This window comes from Pezoporus flaviventris, unplaced genomic scaffold (assembly GCF_033815535.1).
Source record: "Pezoporus flaviventris isolate CSIRO_AGI_PZ_B2104156 unplaced genomic scaffold, CSIRO_AGI_Pfla_v1 ptg000007l, whole genome shotgun sequence".
NCBI lineage: Eukaryota > Metazoa > Chordata > Aves > Psittaciformes > Psittacidae > Pezoporus > Pezoporus flaviventris.
The window spans coordinates 47,074,008-47,094,543 of NW_026892555.1; the positions used below are offsets into that span (position 1 = coordinate 47,074,008).

The following is a 20,536-nucleotide window of genomic DNA, read 5'->3' on the forward strand; positions in this document are numbered from 1 at the left end:
CTGAGAAGCCCATGTAACAGAATCTTCTTAATTGCTTACAGAAGCGGTGGAGTCAAGGCCTTAATGTTTTGGGCATTAAAAGGAAGTTTACTGCTTTCAGATGCTTTGAAATGGCCCAGATATTCTACTGAAATCAGCTCCTGACTATGCAGATTTGGTTTCATGTATGAGTTGGGGATGGCTGAGCCTCTTCCTCTCCTGGGATGAACATCAGGAAAAAAAATCATAACCCTGAGGTCTGTGAAGCTGTGAAGCAGTCTCCCAAGAGGAGCATTGGAAGCTCTAATTAAAACTGGACTGGGCAAAACACTTGAAATTACACTATAGGCAATAATCCAACACTGGCAAGATGGGTGGAGAAAATGCCCTAATGGGTCTTTTCTGTCTTTAAGTTCTATTTCTTGTCTTTCACCTTTTTCTTTAATGGTGACACAGTGTCATCTAGAAAGTATTATAAGATGCTATTGTGAGTGAGTAAGATGATGTTAAATGTCAAAAGAAAATGCAACAGTTTCTCTGCAGGTTCACAGTGATTATATGGAGACAAGAAAAAGAGAAACTGACTGTGAGCAAGGGACATCAGTGCAGGGTTTCTGATCTGTAAGACAGCGGCAAATGCCTGTAATATATGTGTTTATCATTTTGACATTACATTTCATATTCCCTGCTCATGAAGAATAACCATGTTCCACCAAACCTAACACAGGTGTGGAAAAGTCATTTACTTGTAACTGTGTACATCACTCAGATTGCTGGAGACGTCTTCTGTCCCAGTGTTTCAAATATCTCCAAAGACTTGGGGTAAATAATATATTTTTGCAGCTTAATTTATAGTATGTATTTAATCTGAGTATTTCACAAATCTAAATATCTCATCAATTTAGTATAGGGTATAATCATATTACAGTTTACCTGGAAAGAACCCTGGCACAGTATAAAAAGCCTTAAAGTCATAATAAGTTTCATGTATTTGTTTTTGGTGTTACCACTTAATACCCCTCTTCTGTCCTCCTCCCAGCCTTTCCACTTGATGTAGGATTTCAGTAGTGTCCAATGAAGACGTGTTTGTGTGAGAGGTCTTTTACCACAACAACCAGCTCAGCAAAGCATCAGACTGAAGTTTCTAGAAACCATGTTGACACTGTGAAGCTGCATTCTTGATTCATTATTATTACCAGTGCACTTAAGGTTCTGCTAGGCTTGCCTTTTCCATGAACCTTTCTGTCTTCCCCTTTGGTCCTGCAAAATCCAACATCCTCTTGTTGGCTGCAGACAGTTGGAAAAGTATGGCACAGGGTAAGAAGTTGGAATAAAAAGCAGGGAAGAGAAGCAGAAAATCTTGATTAGAAAGTATAATTTAATAGAACGTGTATTGAACCAAATGTATTGATTAATGTGGAAGATATAGTACTTATATTGATTCAAACTAGAGATTCAGTACTAAAAGCTGTAAGCCAAAAAGCTGTTGCAGATTGCTACAAAAGTCAGTTTAATGCTGTCCTTGAGAATGCCTTCACAAAGAAATTCTTCTAATGTTTGAGGAGTAGGTAGAATGCGGTATATGTCAGTTTGATCCCGGAGGGTTTTATTTTGTACTCTAATAGCTGTTACGAGCCTACATTATATCCAAGGAGTAATTTTCCTTAGGGGTGCCCAGCTCGCTTTGTGTCAATATTCTAGCATTTTAAGTCACGTACAGTATATGCTTCTGGGAACAGTGCAGGAGCCAGCCAGACTCATAATGGTCTGCATTCATTAATAAAGGCAGAAGCTTCTGTCCCTCCATTGCCCACTACAGGGATGCCTCCCTGGTCTTCAGGGACCTGTACAGACACATTTAAAGAAAGCTTTATTTTGAGTGGGCAGGAGATGAAATGCAGGACTTGCAGGCATTTCCTAAGTCAGCTATATGCCCGAGCACAGGGGTGACCTTAATGGGTCAGAGAAGAATGCAGGTCAAAAGACTTATTATCCAGCCTGTTGGAAACCAATTGCTTTTGTTAAAAAAAAAAAAAATAAATAAAATGTAGTGCTTAAAGGTTGATAGTAATGTAGAGTTCTGTTTTACAACCTGGAACTGTATTGCAGTGCAGTGGGGTGCTGCTTTTCCTTCTCTGAATGCAAAAAATACAAGATGGTCTGTAATGTACACAGATAAAGGATTCCACAGAAGTGATAACATGGAGGGTACCATAATTACTTAATCAGTGATGATTGATTACTCCTGTTTGTGTTCTTGAACTAAGGAAAAAATAACATGCTGCTGTGCTACTGTTACCATCTGTTGAAATAATGCATCTGCATTTCATCTTTATATTTCTTCACATGTACCCTCTTTGCACTGTTTGTCAGGTACAACCATGTCTTGTTTCATCTAGTCATAAAAAAACAGAAGTCCCATTAAAATTGAACACAATTGCAGCTCACATTAAAGATTCTAATGGGCTAGTGAGTCTGTGGTTATCTGTGGATATTTTTTTCTTCATAAATTTTGATGCTGTGGGCAGGAACTTTTTGCTACCTAATACTTCCCATGTTCTATCTGAAACACAAAGACATACATCAAGCAAAAAAAGTATTATTGCCTCTTTTGTCTCGAGCATTTCTTCAAGGAAACCTTTTTTGTATTATTTTGCCAAGGAGATTCTCCCACCGTGTTATTGTGAAATCTTTGCATGTTTTTAACTCCTTAACACTAACAGCAGGGATATCTCAAAGCATTTTCATCCAGAAAAGTGGTGGCATATAATTTTCTAGCAGTTCATATAACATTTGGGATTCTGGATTCTGCTAACAAAAATAATCATCTCTAGGAACAGGGCAAATGCATTTTAAGAGTTTATTTTGCTTGTCAAAGATACTGAATTCAGGTTTTCCTAGGTAATATAACTGGTTTCCAGATAATACTGAGATAGAAAAATTGGGGATGTAAGAGTTTTTCTGGCTCAGTTTGTGTTTAATGCGGTAACAAATGCAGTGACACACACACCTCCTGCTTCACTGTTCCTCCATTTTGTGCATGCAAAGCTTGCATTTGTGTTTGCAAACTAGTTTCTCCTTATGAAATCACAGCACTTGGAAACGTTAACATAGCTATTGCTGAAGTCCTGGAAAGATTATGGTAAGAAAAAATATTTTTCCATTTCCACAGCTAAGTAGGAAATTGAGATTTTTGCTTCATAGGGAGACTGCCTCATAATTAAACAGATGTGGTTATGTGCAATCAAATTTAGAGGAGCCAAAGAAGGGGAGCATATGATATCTCCTGTACTTAGTTAAATGACTTCTCTTTGGCAACTGGATGTACTAATGGCTCCAAACTCAGGCAAACTAGTTTGAAGTTTCAGGAGGGGGTGTGTTTCAAGCTTGTATTGTGTGTCTTCAGTGAAGAGCAACGTGCTCTCCGAGATGCACAGAGGATCTAGACTGTAATATTGTGCTCTCCCTGGGTGTCCCACACTCCCGTGTCCCTGCCGTGTCCCTGCCGGCAGGAGCTCCAAATTCTGCTTTCCCCGCCTGCCTGAACTCCCGCTGCCGGGAAAGCAGGGAACTCGCTGCGCACAAGGCAAAGAGACTATCAGAGCTGAGATCTGCTGTGTGGATAATAGAGGAGAATTTTTGCCCTAAATTTTTAAACGCAACACCCCTTATAAAAACAACAACAGTTCATAACTGGGATTAATGTTTGCAATTTTCAGTCACTTAGACATGGGGTCTCCAATAGATGGCTTTTGGTGGAGTGGAATATGGCTCTCTGTGGGATTACAGAATTTTCTTCTTTTTCTTATCTCTCTCCTCCCATTCTTTGCCTGCTTGTCTTGTCAACGTTCTGCTTCTGAAGTGCTTCCACTTTGTACTTTTTTGCCACTTAGACAAATAGGTATCTTTCCCTAGTCCCTCATGTTTAGGGAGCCTTAATTACCTTGGAAACTGTGATTTGTTTGACTGTTCACAATAAGTATAGTTGCTTTCTTAAGGCCTAAACTGCTCAAAGAACTTCCTCATGTTTGTATCCTGCCCTGTCTTGTTTTTCTCTGCAACACTTGGGTTTTTCTATTATCTCTTCATTATCTCCAGAGAATCTCATTTTGCACCAGGGCACAGGAGTCAGGGACACTGAGAGCAGGGGCAAGTCAGTCCTTATGTTGTGTTTTCTTTCATCTCCTTCATATTTGGGCCTTCTTGTTTTTTAATCAAAAATGTCATTGCAGCCAGAACCACATTCCCCAAACACCTTTTGACTGCTTCATGTGCAACTGTTCATGTCCAGCTTCAAACTGATTATGCATTTTCACTTAGTGAAAAGAAATAAAAAACGGGCATGACTGACATGCTTGCTGTCAGTCGGTTAGAAATAACACACACACACACACACACACACACACACACACACACACACACACCCCAAATAAGTCTCTGCAGTGTAACAACTGGTAAAATAGGACTTCACCTACTCAGAAGCAGAAGAAAAATCAGAATTCAGGCTGCCAGCCCATATTTAACTTGTCCTGTTGTTTCTAGGTACTGCAGGGTCTCCAATAAGCCTGTGGTGTTATGCTGTAAATGCGGCAATAAATGGACACAACAGGATGACAAAAGGGCTCACTGTCAGGCTTAACTCTTAATTTCCTTGCTTTTGTGGTTTAGTCAGAGCCCATTACCTGTGAGCAGCCAACATTCTCGGCTGCAGATATTGTTATTGCTTTGCAACATTTTGAAATGATTTTATGGGATAAGAAGCTAAATGCAATCAAGTGGTAGAGTATATTTTTTTAACACTCTTTGCCCCTGGACAGTCTGGAATTCCTGCCATCGGCATTAAATCATTTTGTATTCACATCTGGAAATTGCATCTTTGAGTGTCACTGGGTCATTTTCCTTTAATCTTGAGAACGGCACTACATTAAAAATTCTTCAGTCTTTCTGTAAGATCCTTTCCTTGCCAAATGTCCCATGTTTGTGTGCATGCAGCTTGGGGAGAGAGGAGAAGGAAGGGAGGGAGAACTCTCAGGCTGGTCTGCAGTCGTGCTGTATTTCACATCTGTTTGACCAAGGCTGCTTTTGTGTGCCTTTCCATGGGTGGCTCTGGAGGGTATGGTTCAGTAGATGTTCACTTTGTTGAAAGCGATGACCATCTTTCGGGAATCGGTTCATCCTGAACTGTGTTAGCCCAAAGGGGGTTAAGACAGATTAACTTAATAAAGCAGAGTGAAAGGACTGGATGTGCTGGGAGCACACCACAGGATGTGACACCCCTGCCCTTGGGGTCACTGGCCCAAATCTGGCCCAGAGGACTAAGGGGAAAATTCCTCACTAATCAGTGGCTGCCCTCTTGTCTGAGAAGTAGTGTTCACAGACTTTTTTCCAGTTATCTGTGGATCCAGTGTACATTGCAAAAGACTTAACATGTATTGGATTGGTACCTTGCTCTTAACTCAATGCTTATGAAGGATCTGAGCCAGTGCAGGAATTGAAATAGCATCTCTCATCCTTAAATGTGGTTGACTTGATTAGTACAGTGGTAGGAAAGAGGATAAAACTTGTGTTTGTTGCTGGATTTGGTGATTACTCACGTAGAAAAGGAGAATTTCAGACTCCAAAGTCCACACTGTGTCACCTCACATAAGGCACTGCATTCACTTGAGGAAAAAATATCTGTGGTTTTTGGTGACCAAAAGGAAGGGCTGTGGGAGCCCTTCCTGTTCTCATCAGTGTCTGAGCTCTCTGCTAGGCGCACAATGACTCTTATCAGAATACACTGTGCCACACTGTTCAGGGAGAAATAGGTTTTAATGCAATAAAACATTTGGAGTGGTGCCACAGCCTAGGAAGCACAGTCCAATTAGCATTGGTCTTTTATGACAAATAAATGCGCTTCTCATTTGCATAACGCATAAACCATGAGCTGTATGTAAGTGGACACCCGAACCACTGACCTGATGGGCAGTTTCACTGGGGCAAGTCAGCCCAAATCTACCTAGAGAGGGTGTGATGCCCTTCCTGTGGCACATGGAAAGAATACCAGTGTGAAACAGCTGGGAAAAACACCTCTTTGATAATGACACTTCTTTTGACTGCTTTAAAACAAGGAGGGCTTGAACATCATGTCTTTCCAGTCCATCATTTTGTGAGATATGTTGGGACAATTGTATTTGCATCCTTCTTTCACACAGAAATTCCTGTCCTGTGACTAAACTCTTTCTTTTATTTTTCTTACAGAATCATACGATGACCCAGCACAGCAGCTAGTGCAAGGCCCATCTCTTCCAGAGAATTCTTTGTGGCACAAAAAGGGAACACGTTTTACTCTTTGCACGAAACTTTCATTGTTAATGTATATTATTCAGAAACATTGTATTGTACCATAAAACTTGTATTATCGAAACTGTTGGATGTTCATGTGTTTGAACTTTTGAGCACCGGATAGACTTCTTGTATATAAAGTGTTGCACATGTATTATGTTGTCTGATACTAAAATGGTCTTATAAAGACAAGTGGACTTGGGCCCTATTCAAGAAAGATACAAATAATAATAATACTGAGGGGAAAAAAACAGCTGAAGAAAAAGTGTCATTTTCAAGGAGGAGGGAGAAGGTAATAGCAATGTTCCATGACAGCTCTGTTTGGCCTTCCTTTCATTTAAACTTCAGTCTAAAAATCTCTCTTTTGGTATACAAACGGACAAATCTAAGACTATTTTTTATTGCTGAAGATTCTTGCAGAAAAATATGAAGAGACTCTCTCTCACAGAGCAGGAACCCACAGTTGAATAAGGCCCGTATATATATTTGTAAGCCTTGCGATATGACAGATAGCATTACCATATATGCAATAGTTGTTATGTAGATTGTCAAAGAAGTTTTTTTTTTTTCTGGATACCATTTGAAGCTTTGAGTGTTCAAGACTTTCCTTAATGATTTCACATGGCCAAATTCTTGAATCAGTTGAACTAACATGTATGTTACTGTTATTAATGTTTACTCTGCGGTCTGAACCTGGAGATTACTGGAATTGTTTTCCAAAAGGAAATAAATTCAGTTTACCATTATGTGTGAGCGTGCTTGTGTCTTGTCTTTTTCCTTGGAAAGCAGCATTATTATTACTGCTCCTGTAGTACTTACGGGACCACCAGGGTCTGGAATTCCATTGCATCAGAACCTATATACTGCTAAGCAGGAGGAGATCACTTTTCTTGAAGCTAGGCATTTAAATAAATATAATGGTAGAAACAGATCCGCTGGCCCGCTGCAAAGCAACGTGTTTTCTGGGTTTCCTTGTTTGTTTTATTTGGCACTCTCAACAATTTCATACCTGTACTCTTGACACACTGGTTGCCAGAGGAGTCACCGCACATCTTCTGTGTATAATTATCATTGCATTTCAATGTGATATTATTTAGTGAGCTGAGTCTAGTGCTGACAACCTCCAGCCACTGCAGCCCTGCCAGTAGCACTGTTAACCTCACACCCCTCACCTTTTCTTCTGAAATGGGTTGCAGAATTGGAGGGGATGCACACCGCGGGATGATGCTCAGCAGCACCGTGGCTCTGTGAAGCTGTCACAAGACCTCACAGCATTGCTCAGGTCTGAATTGGCTCCTGACTGCCTGCAATATCAAGAAGAAAGATGGGGAATAAAACCTCTCTTTGCTTACCAGTATCCCCTACTACTTCAGCTCATCTATGAAAGATAGATAGCCAAAAGAACATTCTCCAGCTATTTCAGCGTCTTATTCTATTGTTGGAGTTGCTGATTTTATCCCATGGAAACCAGTATTGCTGAAGCACTGCAGTTAAAGACTGAATGTCCAAAATATCATGAACAAGTCCAAATGGCTGGAACTGCTTGCCTAGTTCTGTCAGGGTAGATATAAAGGGTGATTTCCAGTTTGATGAATGTCACATTTTGTCTGGTTACCAGATACTCCAAGAAAAAACGCATCATGTTGAAGACTCCAGCTTTGAGGATATTGTGCATATTTTGCCAAATACAAAAAATAAATTCCCGGGTTTTGTATGAATATCTCATTTGTGCTGACAAAAGGATAAATACAGGCAGAAGCACTCAAGGCTTGTAAAATGCCAGTTCTATTTATAAGTCAGAAACTGTTCCCATTCTTACTCTCATTAATATATTACTCAGCCAAATTGAATGTGATGATATGTTTTTTATTTTTGACAGATACCTTAAAGGATATAAGATGTTTCAGCCTTCATGTGTGAAAGTGTGACATATTGGTTAAGACTGAAAAGAACATGTTTCTAGTAGAGTTCAAGTATATAAGAAATATTACACCCTACTGTTTTTGTAAATGCCAGAGTGCCACTGAGTTGAGACAGATGGTAGCTGGGAAAGATGCAATCTTATAATCAAAAGCTAAAATATGTCAAAAATATGTTAGCAAGCAAAACATAGCATATTACTAGCGTCTCATGTCATGACAGCTTGCAAAACATGCAAAGATGTTGAATTTCTAGATATGTAAATACAGGAACAGTAAACAGAGCAACAACAAATGTGAAGAAGACTTTATGCATCGATTGTCCCTTCAGGTCAGTGGGGGGGAATAGAGGGGTCTTACGGCGACAGGCAGCCCCAGGTGGCTTCTGAGAGCTGGCTGCTGGTATCAAGTGCTGGAATCCTCTTACCTTTCCTGCAGTAGCAGGTTTCTCAGTGGTACCTAAATAGCTGTTTAAATAGATTATGGAAGACATCCGAACTTCCCAATGAGGACTGAGTATTGCTTGGGGAATTATCAGAGCGTTCAGGAAGATCAACAGGAAAGGCAGATCATCCTGCCTGTTGGAAGAAGAGACGTGGCTCTCTGTGTACATTTCAGCTGGAGCATGCTTTTCTCCATCCTGGGTCAGCAAAAGCTAAGAGAAGCCCCTCCTCATACCCTTAACCTCATGTAAAAGAATAAATCTGTTCAAAGGGGGTGTGGATGGACAAGGTATACATTTACCTCTGAGACTGGCTTTATACCCAGTATTTCAAGAGGCCATGAGTTTTACTGTAAGTGATAGTTTAATAAAACAAGTAGTCCTTCTGCTTGTTCACCAGAGCTGTGTTTAGGAAACCTCACAGACCTGTAGCAGGTATAAATATGGAATTTATACTTCAGAAGTGAAGTGATCTACCCAGGTAGTATCTGAGCACTGAATTTATGAAAAAATGTACTTATTCTTTATCTGAACAAAAGATGATCCAGGACTAAATGTGCATTAGGCCTTATGACATTCAGCTACCCAAAATAGGAGGTTTTCCCATCATACATATTTTCACAGCTGGTTGCCCAAGTTAGACTTTCCAATCCAGTTTAGGTGGTTCAGCTTCCAGGGAGGATATTAGAATTTCTTTGGTTCGCTCAGGTGCTCTCACTGCTTTCCCTGACTTCCAAGTCACTCTACAACCCCCCAAAAAGAATAGTTCAAGGGCTCTGTCTGCTGAGGACACATTAATAGTTATCACTTCCTTCTTGATAGCACATGGAAAGCTGAAGTCATCTCCATGTCTCAGTGACTGGTCTTTTATTAGTAATTTTGGCATGACCACTCACTTTGTTTCATTACCACTGTCCTCAACAACAGAAAAAGAGAGACATCCCTTCCTTACCAACATATGGCATTTTCTATTTATAACAAGATTAACAATTCATTCACACCTTGATTGAATCCCGCTTTATTGAGATGTCAAACCAGATTCTCACAGCCTGCAAAGGGAAAGACTTACAAATGTTAATATTGTGACAACCAGGACACATAAAAGTAAATGAATTATAATTGGTGACAATTAAAAATAGCTCAGTGTGAAAACAGAATATTGGGCTCTGGTTGCAGCCGTGCCTGGGATGAGGCAATGTGAAGGACTCCACAGAGGAAGACGGTCCATGAATTCAGAAATGTTACCTTGATTCCTGTCTAATGTGTTCAGTCATACACTGATGCTCAATTATATGTTCACACGCCCTTTGCATCTTAGTGGGCAATGTGCCGTTCTCTTTCAGGTATTTGCTTCGCTGCTCTGTAGCAGCACAAAAACAAACAAGTTCAGGCCTATTTTACCAATTCCACTTAATACATCTATTTTCCCTCCCCATTTTGCTTCTCTTGTTTGTATGCAGAAGATTCCTTTAATTATTGTTGTTGCTGTTGTTATTAGCAGTAGTGAACTGTGAATGCTGCAGCAACGCGCTCCCCCAGGAGCTGGGCAGTCCCCGGCCACCACCTCTTGTGTGCACATCTTCTTCTGTGTGTGGCACACAAAAGCCTGACAAGGTCTCACTCATGTTTCAAAGCTGGCTCTCTTTTCAGAGCTATTTGTTATTGTCTCCACCATCACAAGTTTAAAAAAGGAAAGTTAATTAAATATGGAACAAGACTGAGCAACATGTTTTAAACCATCATGTCATTAGAATTGGATCCCTCCGAGAGCTGCTTAAAAGGGTTTTGAGAACAATGACTGTTCAACCAGATATTTATGGGCATAGTTATGTAAACACACTCTTTATTGTCTATGTATATTTAATATAATTATCAGTTTTGTACTCAGACTCTCAAGAGACCCAACAAATCACAGTGTTGCTTTGAAAATGTCAGCAGAAAAGACAATTATGTTGCAAGCAAATATTCATAAATTATATTAAAAAGTACTGTGAAAATGTACCCTGTGTTGCAGAACTCCTTTTACACTAGCAGAATCATCACTGCCTCTCTGATTTAAACTCTTCTTGTTAGTAACAGGGAAGTTGCTTGAAACAAACCTTTAATGCCAAAAGCCTTCTGCTCCTGACTATGGGCCAGTGTAAGTTGTAGACATATTCAACGGGTTGATTCATTTTGTTATTAATATGTTGGGATCATTTTAGAGATTTGTAAATGAGGTTTTTTGAACTCAAAGGTAAAAAACTGCTTGCACAGAAGTGCCTAGGTCACTTATTTTACTTTTCTCCTTTTCTGAGGTGATTCCTGACAACTTGCCATGTTTTGCTCATTATGAATTAGAAAAAAAGAGTGGAGAACTGGGACTGTGTTCAGCAAATTAAATGTGCCACGCTTACGCTAAACCAATATGTGTGCTGGAGTTTGATAAACACCTAGTAAGTGCCTGCAAATCATCTCTACTGCAAGATATACAATCGGCATATCAACATCTTAATTAGCAGCTAATGACATTTGAATGGGAAGGTTAACGTTAAGCACACAAATGCAGTTTAGTAAAGGGTAAAATGAAATACATTGAGATATTTTAATCTTTATTTAGATTTCAGTATTAAACAGCTGGCTTTTGTAGCAAGCAATCATCTATTTAAGTAATACCCCAATCCTTAGTTACGTTTTAGAATAAAATCTCCAAGACTGAAATGTCTTTTCTGATGCATCTGGATCTGGCTCATCAATGGGAACATTCCACATGTTGGACAAAGAGAAGGCACAATTCTGCTTTTCTGCAGGAAAATGTATTTCATCTCTGCCATTATTTTTCTTTTGAGCTCACCACTAGATTTTAAGTATGTGCAAGATGGCTCAGGCTGGTTTGTGATGTTTCTCTCACACTGTTTTCTAAACATATGTTTTAAACAGCAAACTTCTATGGGCTGGTGCAAAGCAAAACACATTCATGGCTGTTTCTGCTGTAGATATCATGCTTGCTTGGGCAGGGATCTTACTGGGTGTCCAAAGCAGGAGAGACGAGAATTGCTGAGCTGTGGGAGAAGAAATTGCTGCAGATATGGTGCTGTAGACTTTGCCAGTGGCATGGGTTCCCACTGAGCATCATACCAAACCATTACTTTTGCATGGATGACAGGGAGCAGCATAGGGTGCTCACTTTAAGATTCAAAGTGTAAAGCAGTTCCAAGATGCTCACAATTAAAAATCTTATGGCCGTACGGGCTACCATGTTGGTTGCATCCAACAGGTGAGCCAGATGTCTCTAATCTAATGATCTCTTTCTTGTTGGTTCATTTAATTTTTGTGTGATGCTTGATCTTACACAACCTTCACCCTTGTTTATGGGACCAATGGTCTGCTTGCTTAGAAAAGTAAGTGGCTCAGAGTTTAGTAACAAATAGATGGCACTTTGGTGGCCCAGGCACTTTGGCAAGATCAAATCCTGTAGCCACACGGTCAAACACATCAAATCATGTAGCAACACCTCCACAAGGTGAATTATGTCCTTCTGTTCAAATAACGGGCAGAGACTAAGTGGAAACATAACTGTCTTTGCAGCCAGTGAGACAGATCAGCAGCATCTGGAAGCCAAAAAACATGCTAAGACATATTTAATTGAGGGAAAAGCCCACCTTTCAGAGTCATTCATACCTTTGTTTTCCAGAAAACAGCAGTTAAATGTTTCCTTTTGACTTGACTGTCATCCTTGTCTCCTCTTGTTGCTCCCCATGCTTTAATTGTTTAATGATTGATGCAGAACTATTTTGATTTTCTTAATTACATTTGCGAACCCACATTTGATTTGGTGGCTAGGTCATCATTCCTGATGCATTTAAGATTTATTTTGCTTCATTCATCCTTTGACGTGTTTTATTTCCCAACACCTTTGTTCTTTTGGCTTAATTCAGTATAATTAATTTTCTGGCATAAAATGAAAGATCATGCTTTTGATTAGACATTAGCTTCTTGGTGGGTTATTTGTAAACTTTTCAACCTTATCCACAGCTTTTCCTAATCAGTGTCTGACTTTTTTGACTTCTGCTTTCCTTCTTATAGTAATATCTGCACACAAAGCCATCTTCAAAGTCTTTCAGGCATTTTCCACTCATTGCGGAGTCTGTCTCCTTCAGAAACTCTTACTTCTCTTACAACATATGGAGGGTCAGATGGGGTTTTAGAGCTTCTTTCAACAGTGCCTTGTTATTACAATACGTGTTGCTTTGGTATTCACAGGCTGTGGCATCAGCAGAAGAATTACTTGCCCGTTTTCAGATATGACAGCTTATGTTTTTAGCGTTCAAAGGGGAAGTCTGAATTGACTTACCATCAATGAAAGCCAATCAGTCTTTTACCCTATTTGCATCTGGCTTTCAAATCCTAAGAGTCTCTCTTCTCTCAATGATAGCATGTTTTCAGAATCTTTCAACACTTCCTTAATTGCTAAAATTTGCAAACAAGAGAAACACCCATGCCTAGCTGTCTGCCAGTAGTTCCCTTGGTCTGGCTTTTTCAATCTGTTGTCTTCTAGTGCTTCCCTCCTCAGATTTTCAAGGGGAATGGTGGAGAAAATTAAAGGGTTATCCAGAGGTTACATTCAGCTGTTTGTTCAGTAGATTCCTGGCTCACTTGGTTGTTCAAAGGAGTGCCTGAACATATGAATGATGTTGTTACATTGCCCATATTTATTTAACACACAGAGTTTCTCTGGGTTAGCTCCTGTCAGGCTGAGAAAGGCAAGAGTCAGTTTGAAAACCTTCAAGACTTTCTTGCAGGAGCAACTGCTTATTGTCCTCCTTTCCTGAATTTCCTTTTCTTGTTTGCTTGCTCTGAATATAGGATGGATCAGAGCTTTGGAAGCTTGACAAATATTAATCAGTCTGCTCAGCCCATAGCACAACTCTTTGCTTATTTCACTCGCTAGATGCTATTTGGTGCTTCTGTTGTATTTGATTTACTAAGCAAGAGCTTTTGCTAAAGATCAGATATACTTGTGCTATTTTATCTGGCAACAGACGCTTGAGCTTTTCTCAGCATGAGATACCCAATGGCTTGGAATCAGGGATGTATTTCTACTGTTACTTAATTTGGTCTGAGTTGGCCTAAACCTTTGTCCAAGAAATGTGTTCTTTCTACACCCTTTGTGGGCAGTGTTATCATTGTTCGCAGTGTAAGCCATGAGCTGGTGGCATGTATTTTTATTGCAGAATAGGTCAAACCCAGCAGGGAAAGATCACACAGTTTTGCATTATTATTTTTTCTGTGGTCATAGCCTTGGTGACTCTGCCTCTTTCAAGAACATGCCAAGTAGCTGAACCCTTTCTATGTTTTCAGTTAACCACAAGAGGCTCCTTTGAGTTTGGAGAACACCCAAGAGATTTAATGCAAAGACAACACAGTGACACCTGGGGAGGGCTCTTTGGAGCCAGGCCTGGCAACAGCACTGGCCAGCAGCAGATGACTGGGAAAAAGTGTAAGACAAGTGCAGTGGTATGGTGACTTTTCTTTGACATAGTTTCCTGGCCTTGAGTGTCTGCTGCCCCAGCACTTCTTAGCTAAAAGTGAGTCTTGCCATCCAACAGCTTTGGGTGGCTTTTTACTGTATTATTCGTGTAATTAGCTTTTTGAGCCCATGTAAATGTCCAACATGCCGAGAATACTGGCAGGGGAGTTTGATTTCTTAACTACACATTGTTTAAAGAGATATTGTATTTTCTCCTTTTGAGCCTGTTTCATTTAAACTCATGACAGAAAAATAAATGACCTGTTTCTTCACCTTCTCCCCGCAACCCTAGAGGCCCACCCTACAGAGTTCTGCTGCAGACCTTTCACTCCTGTGGTCTTTCTCAGTAAAGGAAAGAGGTTACTACTGAGCAACACAGACCATCCTTCCCACCAGATCCCCAATGGCCTACCCATGTGGCACAGGGAGTACAGTGTGGCAGATCTCGCTTTGGCTCACAAGGGGATGGTACGTCCTCAAGGTGTGACACAGCACAGTCCCACGCAGAGACACTATGTAGTATCCCCAAAGCAAAACAGCCAGGTTAGCACTGCCTCTCGCAAGGGCTAATTAACTCAGGACTAATTAATAACATCATACCACACTGACACAGCCATCCAGAGCTTGCTCTCTAGCTGCTTGCTTGGGGATCTCCTCACAGTGTGGGTTTCAGAATAGATACATCCTCGGGACATTGCCTCTCATGTAGCCCAGAAGCTGGGGGGCTGTGACATTGTAGCCTTGATTATCTACTCGTTTACAGTACTTTTAGCTCTGAACATCTTTCCTCAAGTTATTGGAGTTACAGTGGCTATCTTACCAGTGCAACACATGGGAAAAATCAGGTACGAAAAGCACGTGGCATGTGCATGTGTATGCATACTTGTATGGGTTCGTGTGTGTACAACTTATGGACTGCAAAATAACATTGAAGTCACAAATTCAATAAGCTAGAAGACTTATTTGCAACTGACTGTGTGTAGGATAAAGATCTCTCAGTTGTGTATTCAGGCACCCAAGTTTCTTCAGGACCACAGCCTCAGTGGGTGCGTAAGGAGGACATTGACCATACAATGAGCAGTAGCTTAGTGTTTTCCTTTACTCTGGGTGCTAAGCTGGCAGGTGGAGGTGCCATTTGCTGCACACTGTTCAAACCCATCACCACTTCCACAGATGGAAGTATTAATTTCGCCTGGACCTGTGTTTGGCGCTACTGCCCACGGGATCAGTGCAGTGCACAACTGGCACAAACAAACGATGCTGGCTCTTGCATCCTGGGAGCTGAGGGAGACAGCCTTCGCTGAGGCAGCAGGTAGGCATTTTCAATTCCCTTTTGACTTGTGAACCGCTAAATCCTTTCCCCTGGAGGAGCAGATCATGTATAATGAATTTAAACCTACTGAAAATACTTCTGTTTCATTTTTGTGTACCACTGGAATCCATCCATTGGCCCAGCCAAACCCAATCTCTCCTACCTGCCCCTTGACCATTGTTTACACTCAAGTCCTACAGTCCAGGACCAGTCTCCATCTTCCAGAGCCTGCATATCTTTCCTAAGCACAATTTTCCTTTGCCCAGACGTTCCCAAGGTCATTTGAAGGCAGTGTCCAAATGTGCTCTTCTAGCTTTAACCAATATCCCTATTTCCTATCCCAGACATCCCTCCCATTATGAACACCCTTCTGACCTCATTTACACCCAGAGAACAGATACACACTGAAGTAATTTGCCAAATCAGAGCTACACATTGGCCCATTGCCGTAGTTTGGGTGCTGCAGGTGAAGCTCAAAAACAACTGTGGCCTGAATGCAGCACAGTGCACCCCCAGGATGCTGCTTTCCTGTACTGAGGTGTTATATATTTAAACAATTTGAAGTTAATGAAGAGTATTGGCTTGGAACTAAATCCGGAATCTCACACATCTGTGTTCCCATCCTAGAAAAGAAGCAGTTTGAAGAATGCCTGAAGCTAAACACATTATTTTGTACCTTGCTAAAAAGTTGGGTTTTTTCTTCTCTTTTAACCTAGATGCCTATGAACATCTCTTTAAAATGCGGGGTGATTTTTTAACTGATAATGAAAATTATTATTTTGTATGCAGTTTAACTTCATTCTAACATCAGACTGCATAATTTAAAGAGAGTTTTCTTCATATACATAACATCATAACATTGCAAGACTCTAAAGTCTCTAGCGTATTTAAATGCCTGTTGGTGAGGGCTCGCTTTAGATCCAAATCTCCAGCGTCCCAAGCATGCTACTTGAGCCTCATGATAGCAAAAACTAGTTTCAATGGAATCTTCTCCAGCAGGCAGGTTAGGTTTTGCTTACCCTGTTTTAAATCAGATATGCTGTATTTTTATGTCTGCAATGAAAATGGCTTTGATCACACCTTTTCATGTCACTTTCACCTAAGCACTTTCAGATGTTGCCAAACCCCAATGATTTGTTCAAAGGTCTTAAAGAATGGGGAAAAACTGCATCATCAGATTTTCAGACATACAATTGTCAGGTCTGATTTGCAATTTGTACTTGACATCATATTCATTATGGGCCACTTCATTTTTACCTACAAACCTGACATGTTTTGTTCCAAAATGATAAAAAATATGGAGGTTTTCTTTTTCTTTTCTTAGCTTACAGTGGCACAAGTAATACAGTACAGCGTTAATAGCATCTTGGTGAAGGAAAAACACGCTCACAGGTTTGACACAAACAAAAGATGGTCTTTCCCTACCCAAAATGTATCTATGCTGTGTAGCTCGTTACCACAGGATATAGGGGAAGGTAAAAGGCTATGTGGGTTAAAAGAAAAAAAAAATTATGAAAATTCATAGAACAAAATGATCAAGTGTTTAATATGAAAGTACCAGCTCGCTGAGGAGGTCTGTGAGCTACAGAATGCTGCAGCTGGCAAAAGCCATCGGTCACCAATCAGTGCGTAAGGGACATATGCTACACGAACCCTTCATCTAGCCAAACTACCACTGTTCTCCTGTCCTTCTGATTCTACGGTAATGAAAGTACGGTTTCAAGCCTGATCCATACAATGGTGAATTGGAAAAGTGGACTGAATTATCAGATAAAATTTAAAATAAAATAATCAAGGAATTCTTTGCCTATATTGAAGCAGCACAGCGGCTATATGAACATGTAAGGATCTGAACAGCAAAAGCAAACCCTCTAAAGTGCTTTTAATGTGCAGGGAGCAAAGAGAGAGCTGCATACACCTGACAGTGACACAGAGATGGTAAGCAAGCAAGAAGCTGCTAATGGCATGCTGCTTGTGGGTGAGCAGGAGGAGTGGATGTGATTGAATTAGCAGAGCTGTAAGATACATAAAAATAAAACAAAACAAACACAGCACACTACAAATATCAGCAGGGAAGGCTTAATTCAAGCTTCCCTATTTCCCCAAGTGGAAAAACATTGCTGTAGTTCTGCATTTTGTCAGCACCCATACAATGAAGCTAAAGGGAATAAAATTTGCTAGAGGAAGGAGGAAGCTGGATGAGGCAGGGCACTGGAGGTGACAAGGATGTGCAAAATTTCCCATCTTTGGCCCATCTGTGCCATGTTGCATGCTGAAATTTCTCTCCCACCACAACATGCTAATGGCATCTACATCTACAGTGGTAGCGGAGGCTGGAATGGGGCTGCTAAGAGCAAACTCAGTTTCATCTTTGTCTCTTTGCAGGAGAATCTCTTTGGGATAGATTCATGCTTGGTCTCACCTATCCTTTAGAAACCAATGTTCACAGCGTCTTTGAAGAACAGTAATCATTTAGAGGATCTCTGCCATGCTGCAGCTGCTTTGAAATACGATAAGTAATTACAATTAACTAACACTGTATAAACATCTGTATAAAGAGATGCACATCATTCATCACAGATGGATGAGGACATATTCCATTGCAGGGTATCTTTCCTGAAAGACTGGGCTACAAATAAGAAAACCATTGTTCTCATGTTGTAATAAAAACTCCACAGATTCCTCATCCTGCCCTATAATGTGTGGCATTGACAGATATAAAACAGAGAAGCCAGAACAAAAAACGATATTAGGATTCCCTGCAATGCTTTCATTTTGGTAGGAGGGTATCCATAATACCTGGGGAATGTTTAGGGTTGGTTGATGAATGTGCAAGGCAAGGCTTTCAGATAAGGCTGCTCTGTATTAAAGCATGGTGAAAACAGTTGGGTTTAGAGGTTCATATCACATGTAGTGGTTTGGACATGGCAGAGCTACTCCTTCTGCAAGACCCAGATCTGGGAGGAGTGAGGGTTACTAGTTCATCAGGTGCATCCCGCAGTGCACTGAGGTGGCCCTTTGTGACTAGAATGTTGCATCAACCCAAAGGTACCCTTTCCCTCATGGCAATTTGGAAGGGTCATATGGAAAGGTGACTCCTCTCTAAACTGATGAGGCTGAGATGGAAGTGGAAGTCACCGCGTGTGAAGAGCTCGACACAGAGCGAAGATGTGTGGTTCCTTTTCCTGTGAACCATTTATCAAAACAGCATTGATCAGGATATTTCTATTCAAGAGCCATGATATGAAACTTGGAAAAAAAAACCCATGGAGAATCACCTTTTGTGAGCTCACTTGCTTTACTTAAGTTGGTAGATCTGTATCCGTCTCTGTTGGTAAATAGCCACTGTCATCAAGTACCTTGAATTCCTTGAAGACATGTGCTTTGGTGTTTGCTAAAGTTCAGCCACCTATGGCATTTGCTTATGTCTAAAAACATTTACACATACTCAATGATTGTAGCAGAAGTTCACTGCCAGCTATAAACACAATATGATCCTCTGTGAACAAGGACGACCAGCAGACTGCTTCATGACTGTGGATCTAGGCTGAGACATAATTAATTTAGTGTGAAAACCTTTTCCAGACTTTTCAAGGCTGCAGTCACAGAGAAGTAGAATAAAGCTGCACTATGATGGCGGCTGGCCGTTGTACTTACCGTGTCCCTATCCCACCAGCCACTAATTGCAAGCTATTCGTAACAGCATGGAAAGAGGCATCCCTTGAGTGCATGAAGCTGAGCATCTGTTTCTGCAGCTGCCAGTCAGGCGGTGTCACCTGTGCGCTGTTCCTCCAGCTTCCACCAAGGAGCAGCCGCAGCAGAGGCAGGGGCTTTGCTCCCACGGAGGCTGGTGGGAGCTGCCGGTGCAACCCTTCATCAGTGTGATGAAATGGTTCATGAGCTGGCCCCAAACGTGTGTGTGGAAAGAGTGTGAGTTGCTGCATGTGTTTATTGCTATTTCTGACATAGGCAGGCTCCTTCGCAAAACTAATCACACAGGAAGGGAAAGCAGAGTAATGGCTTACTGAAATCTCCTGCTGTACATTAAAAATATAGGGCACAAGAGTCACTAGCTTGAGTATTCCCCCCCCCCCCCAGGTTTAAGACCAAAGCTCTCTGAGATGAAGAAAGGTGATTTCTTGGCCTCTCCTGCACTCCACAGCACCAGCAGCTGCACAAGAGGTTGGAGAGGTGCTTTGCCCGGTGGAACTGGGATTTCAGCATTGTTTATGCAAGCGTGCATCTCACATACATTAGACGCTGTGGAGATGAGCACAAACCCAGTGCATGTGAGTACGCGGGCACCCTGACCAGGCATGGAGAAGCACATGTGAAGATGCTGCACAACACTGCTCTTACAACCCATGACCCGACAGCATGGCTTGTGTTCCCGGCACAGAGCTGGCCCCAGTCCTTGAATTTAGCAGCCTGCTGCCTCCACCCTCACAGACTTCAGCTGGCATCTGGATCTCTGTGACTGCCCCCTGAAGGGGAGTCCAAGCTCCTGGCTCAGTTTCTGTGCAGCCCAATTAATATTGTTAATTGCCATGGTCACTTTCCAAGGGGATCCAAGAAAACAAGATGAACCCCAAAATGAACCCTGCTAGATTTCTTTTAATCAATAGTGCCTGCTCCATGGGACACAGAGTTTGAGAGGCAGAGCTTGTCTGGTACAAATAGTCATTCCTTAGTGTCATTGACCTGGCCAGGGCTTCAGGAAAGAATGAGCTACAGTGGCTCCAAAAATAACCTTTAAAAAGTCTCCTGGTATCTGTTAAGAAAGTACAACAGAAACGTAGTGGTCTGGTCCTCCAAAAAATAAAATAGAAACTGAAGAAAGATGTATTTCCTTTTTTTCTCCATTATTTCTCTCTTAAGTCTTTTTTTCCTTCTTCCACATTGAACTAACCGATACTTACCAGAAATGAGTCATTCAGCAATATTTATCAGTCCATTGGATGGCCTGTTCAATCTAACAAGTGGAAACAGATCCCATAGGGTCAATCTACTCCATAGGACCAGAGGCACATGTAAGCGTCTGGGTCAGGGGA

General features: G+C 41.1%; 1 protein-coding gene across 1 annotated transcript in view; it reads left to right on the forward strand.

The window, feature by feature from the left end:
- The window catches only part of ZNF521 (zinc finger protein 521), a 232,050-nt gene extending 225,001 nt beyond the window's left edge, over positions 1–7,049 (forward strand). Inside the window, exon 10 of the mRNA XM_061448618.1 lies at positions 6,220–7,049. Coding sequence (XP_061304602.1) covers positions 6,220–6,249 — 30 coding nt within the window. The 3' untranslated portion in view covers positions 6,250–7,049. The remainder of the gene's footprint in view (positions 1–6,219) is intronic.
- Positions 7,050–20,536: the final 13,487 nt, after the last annotated feature.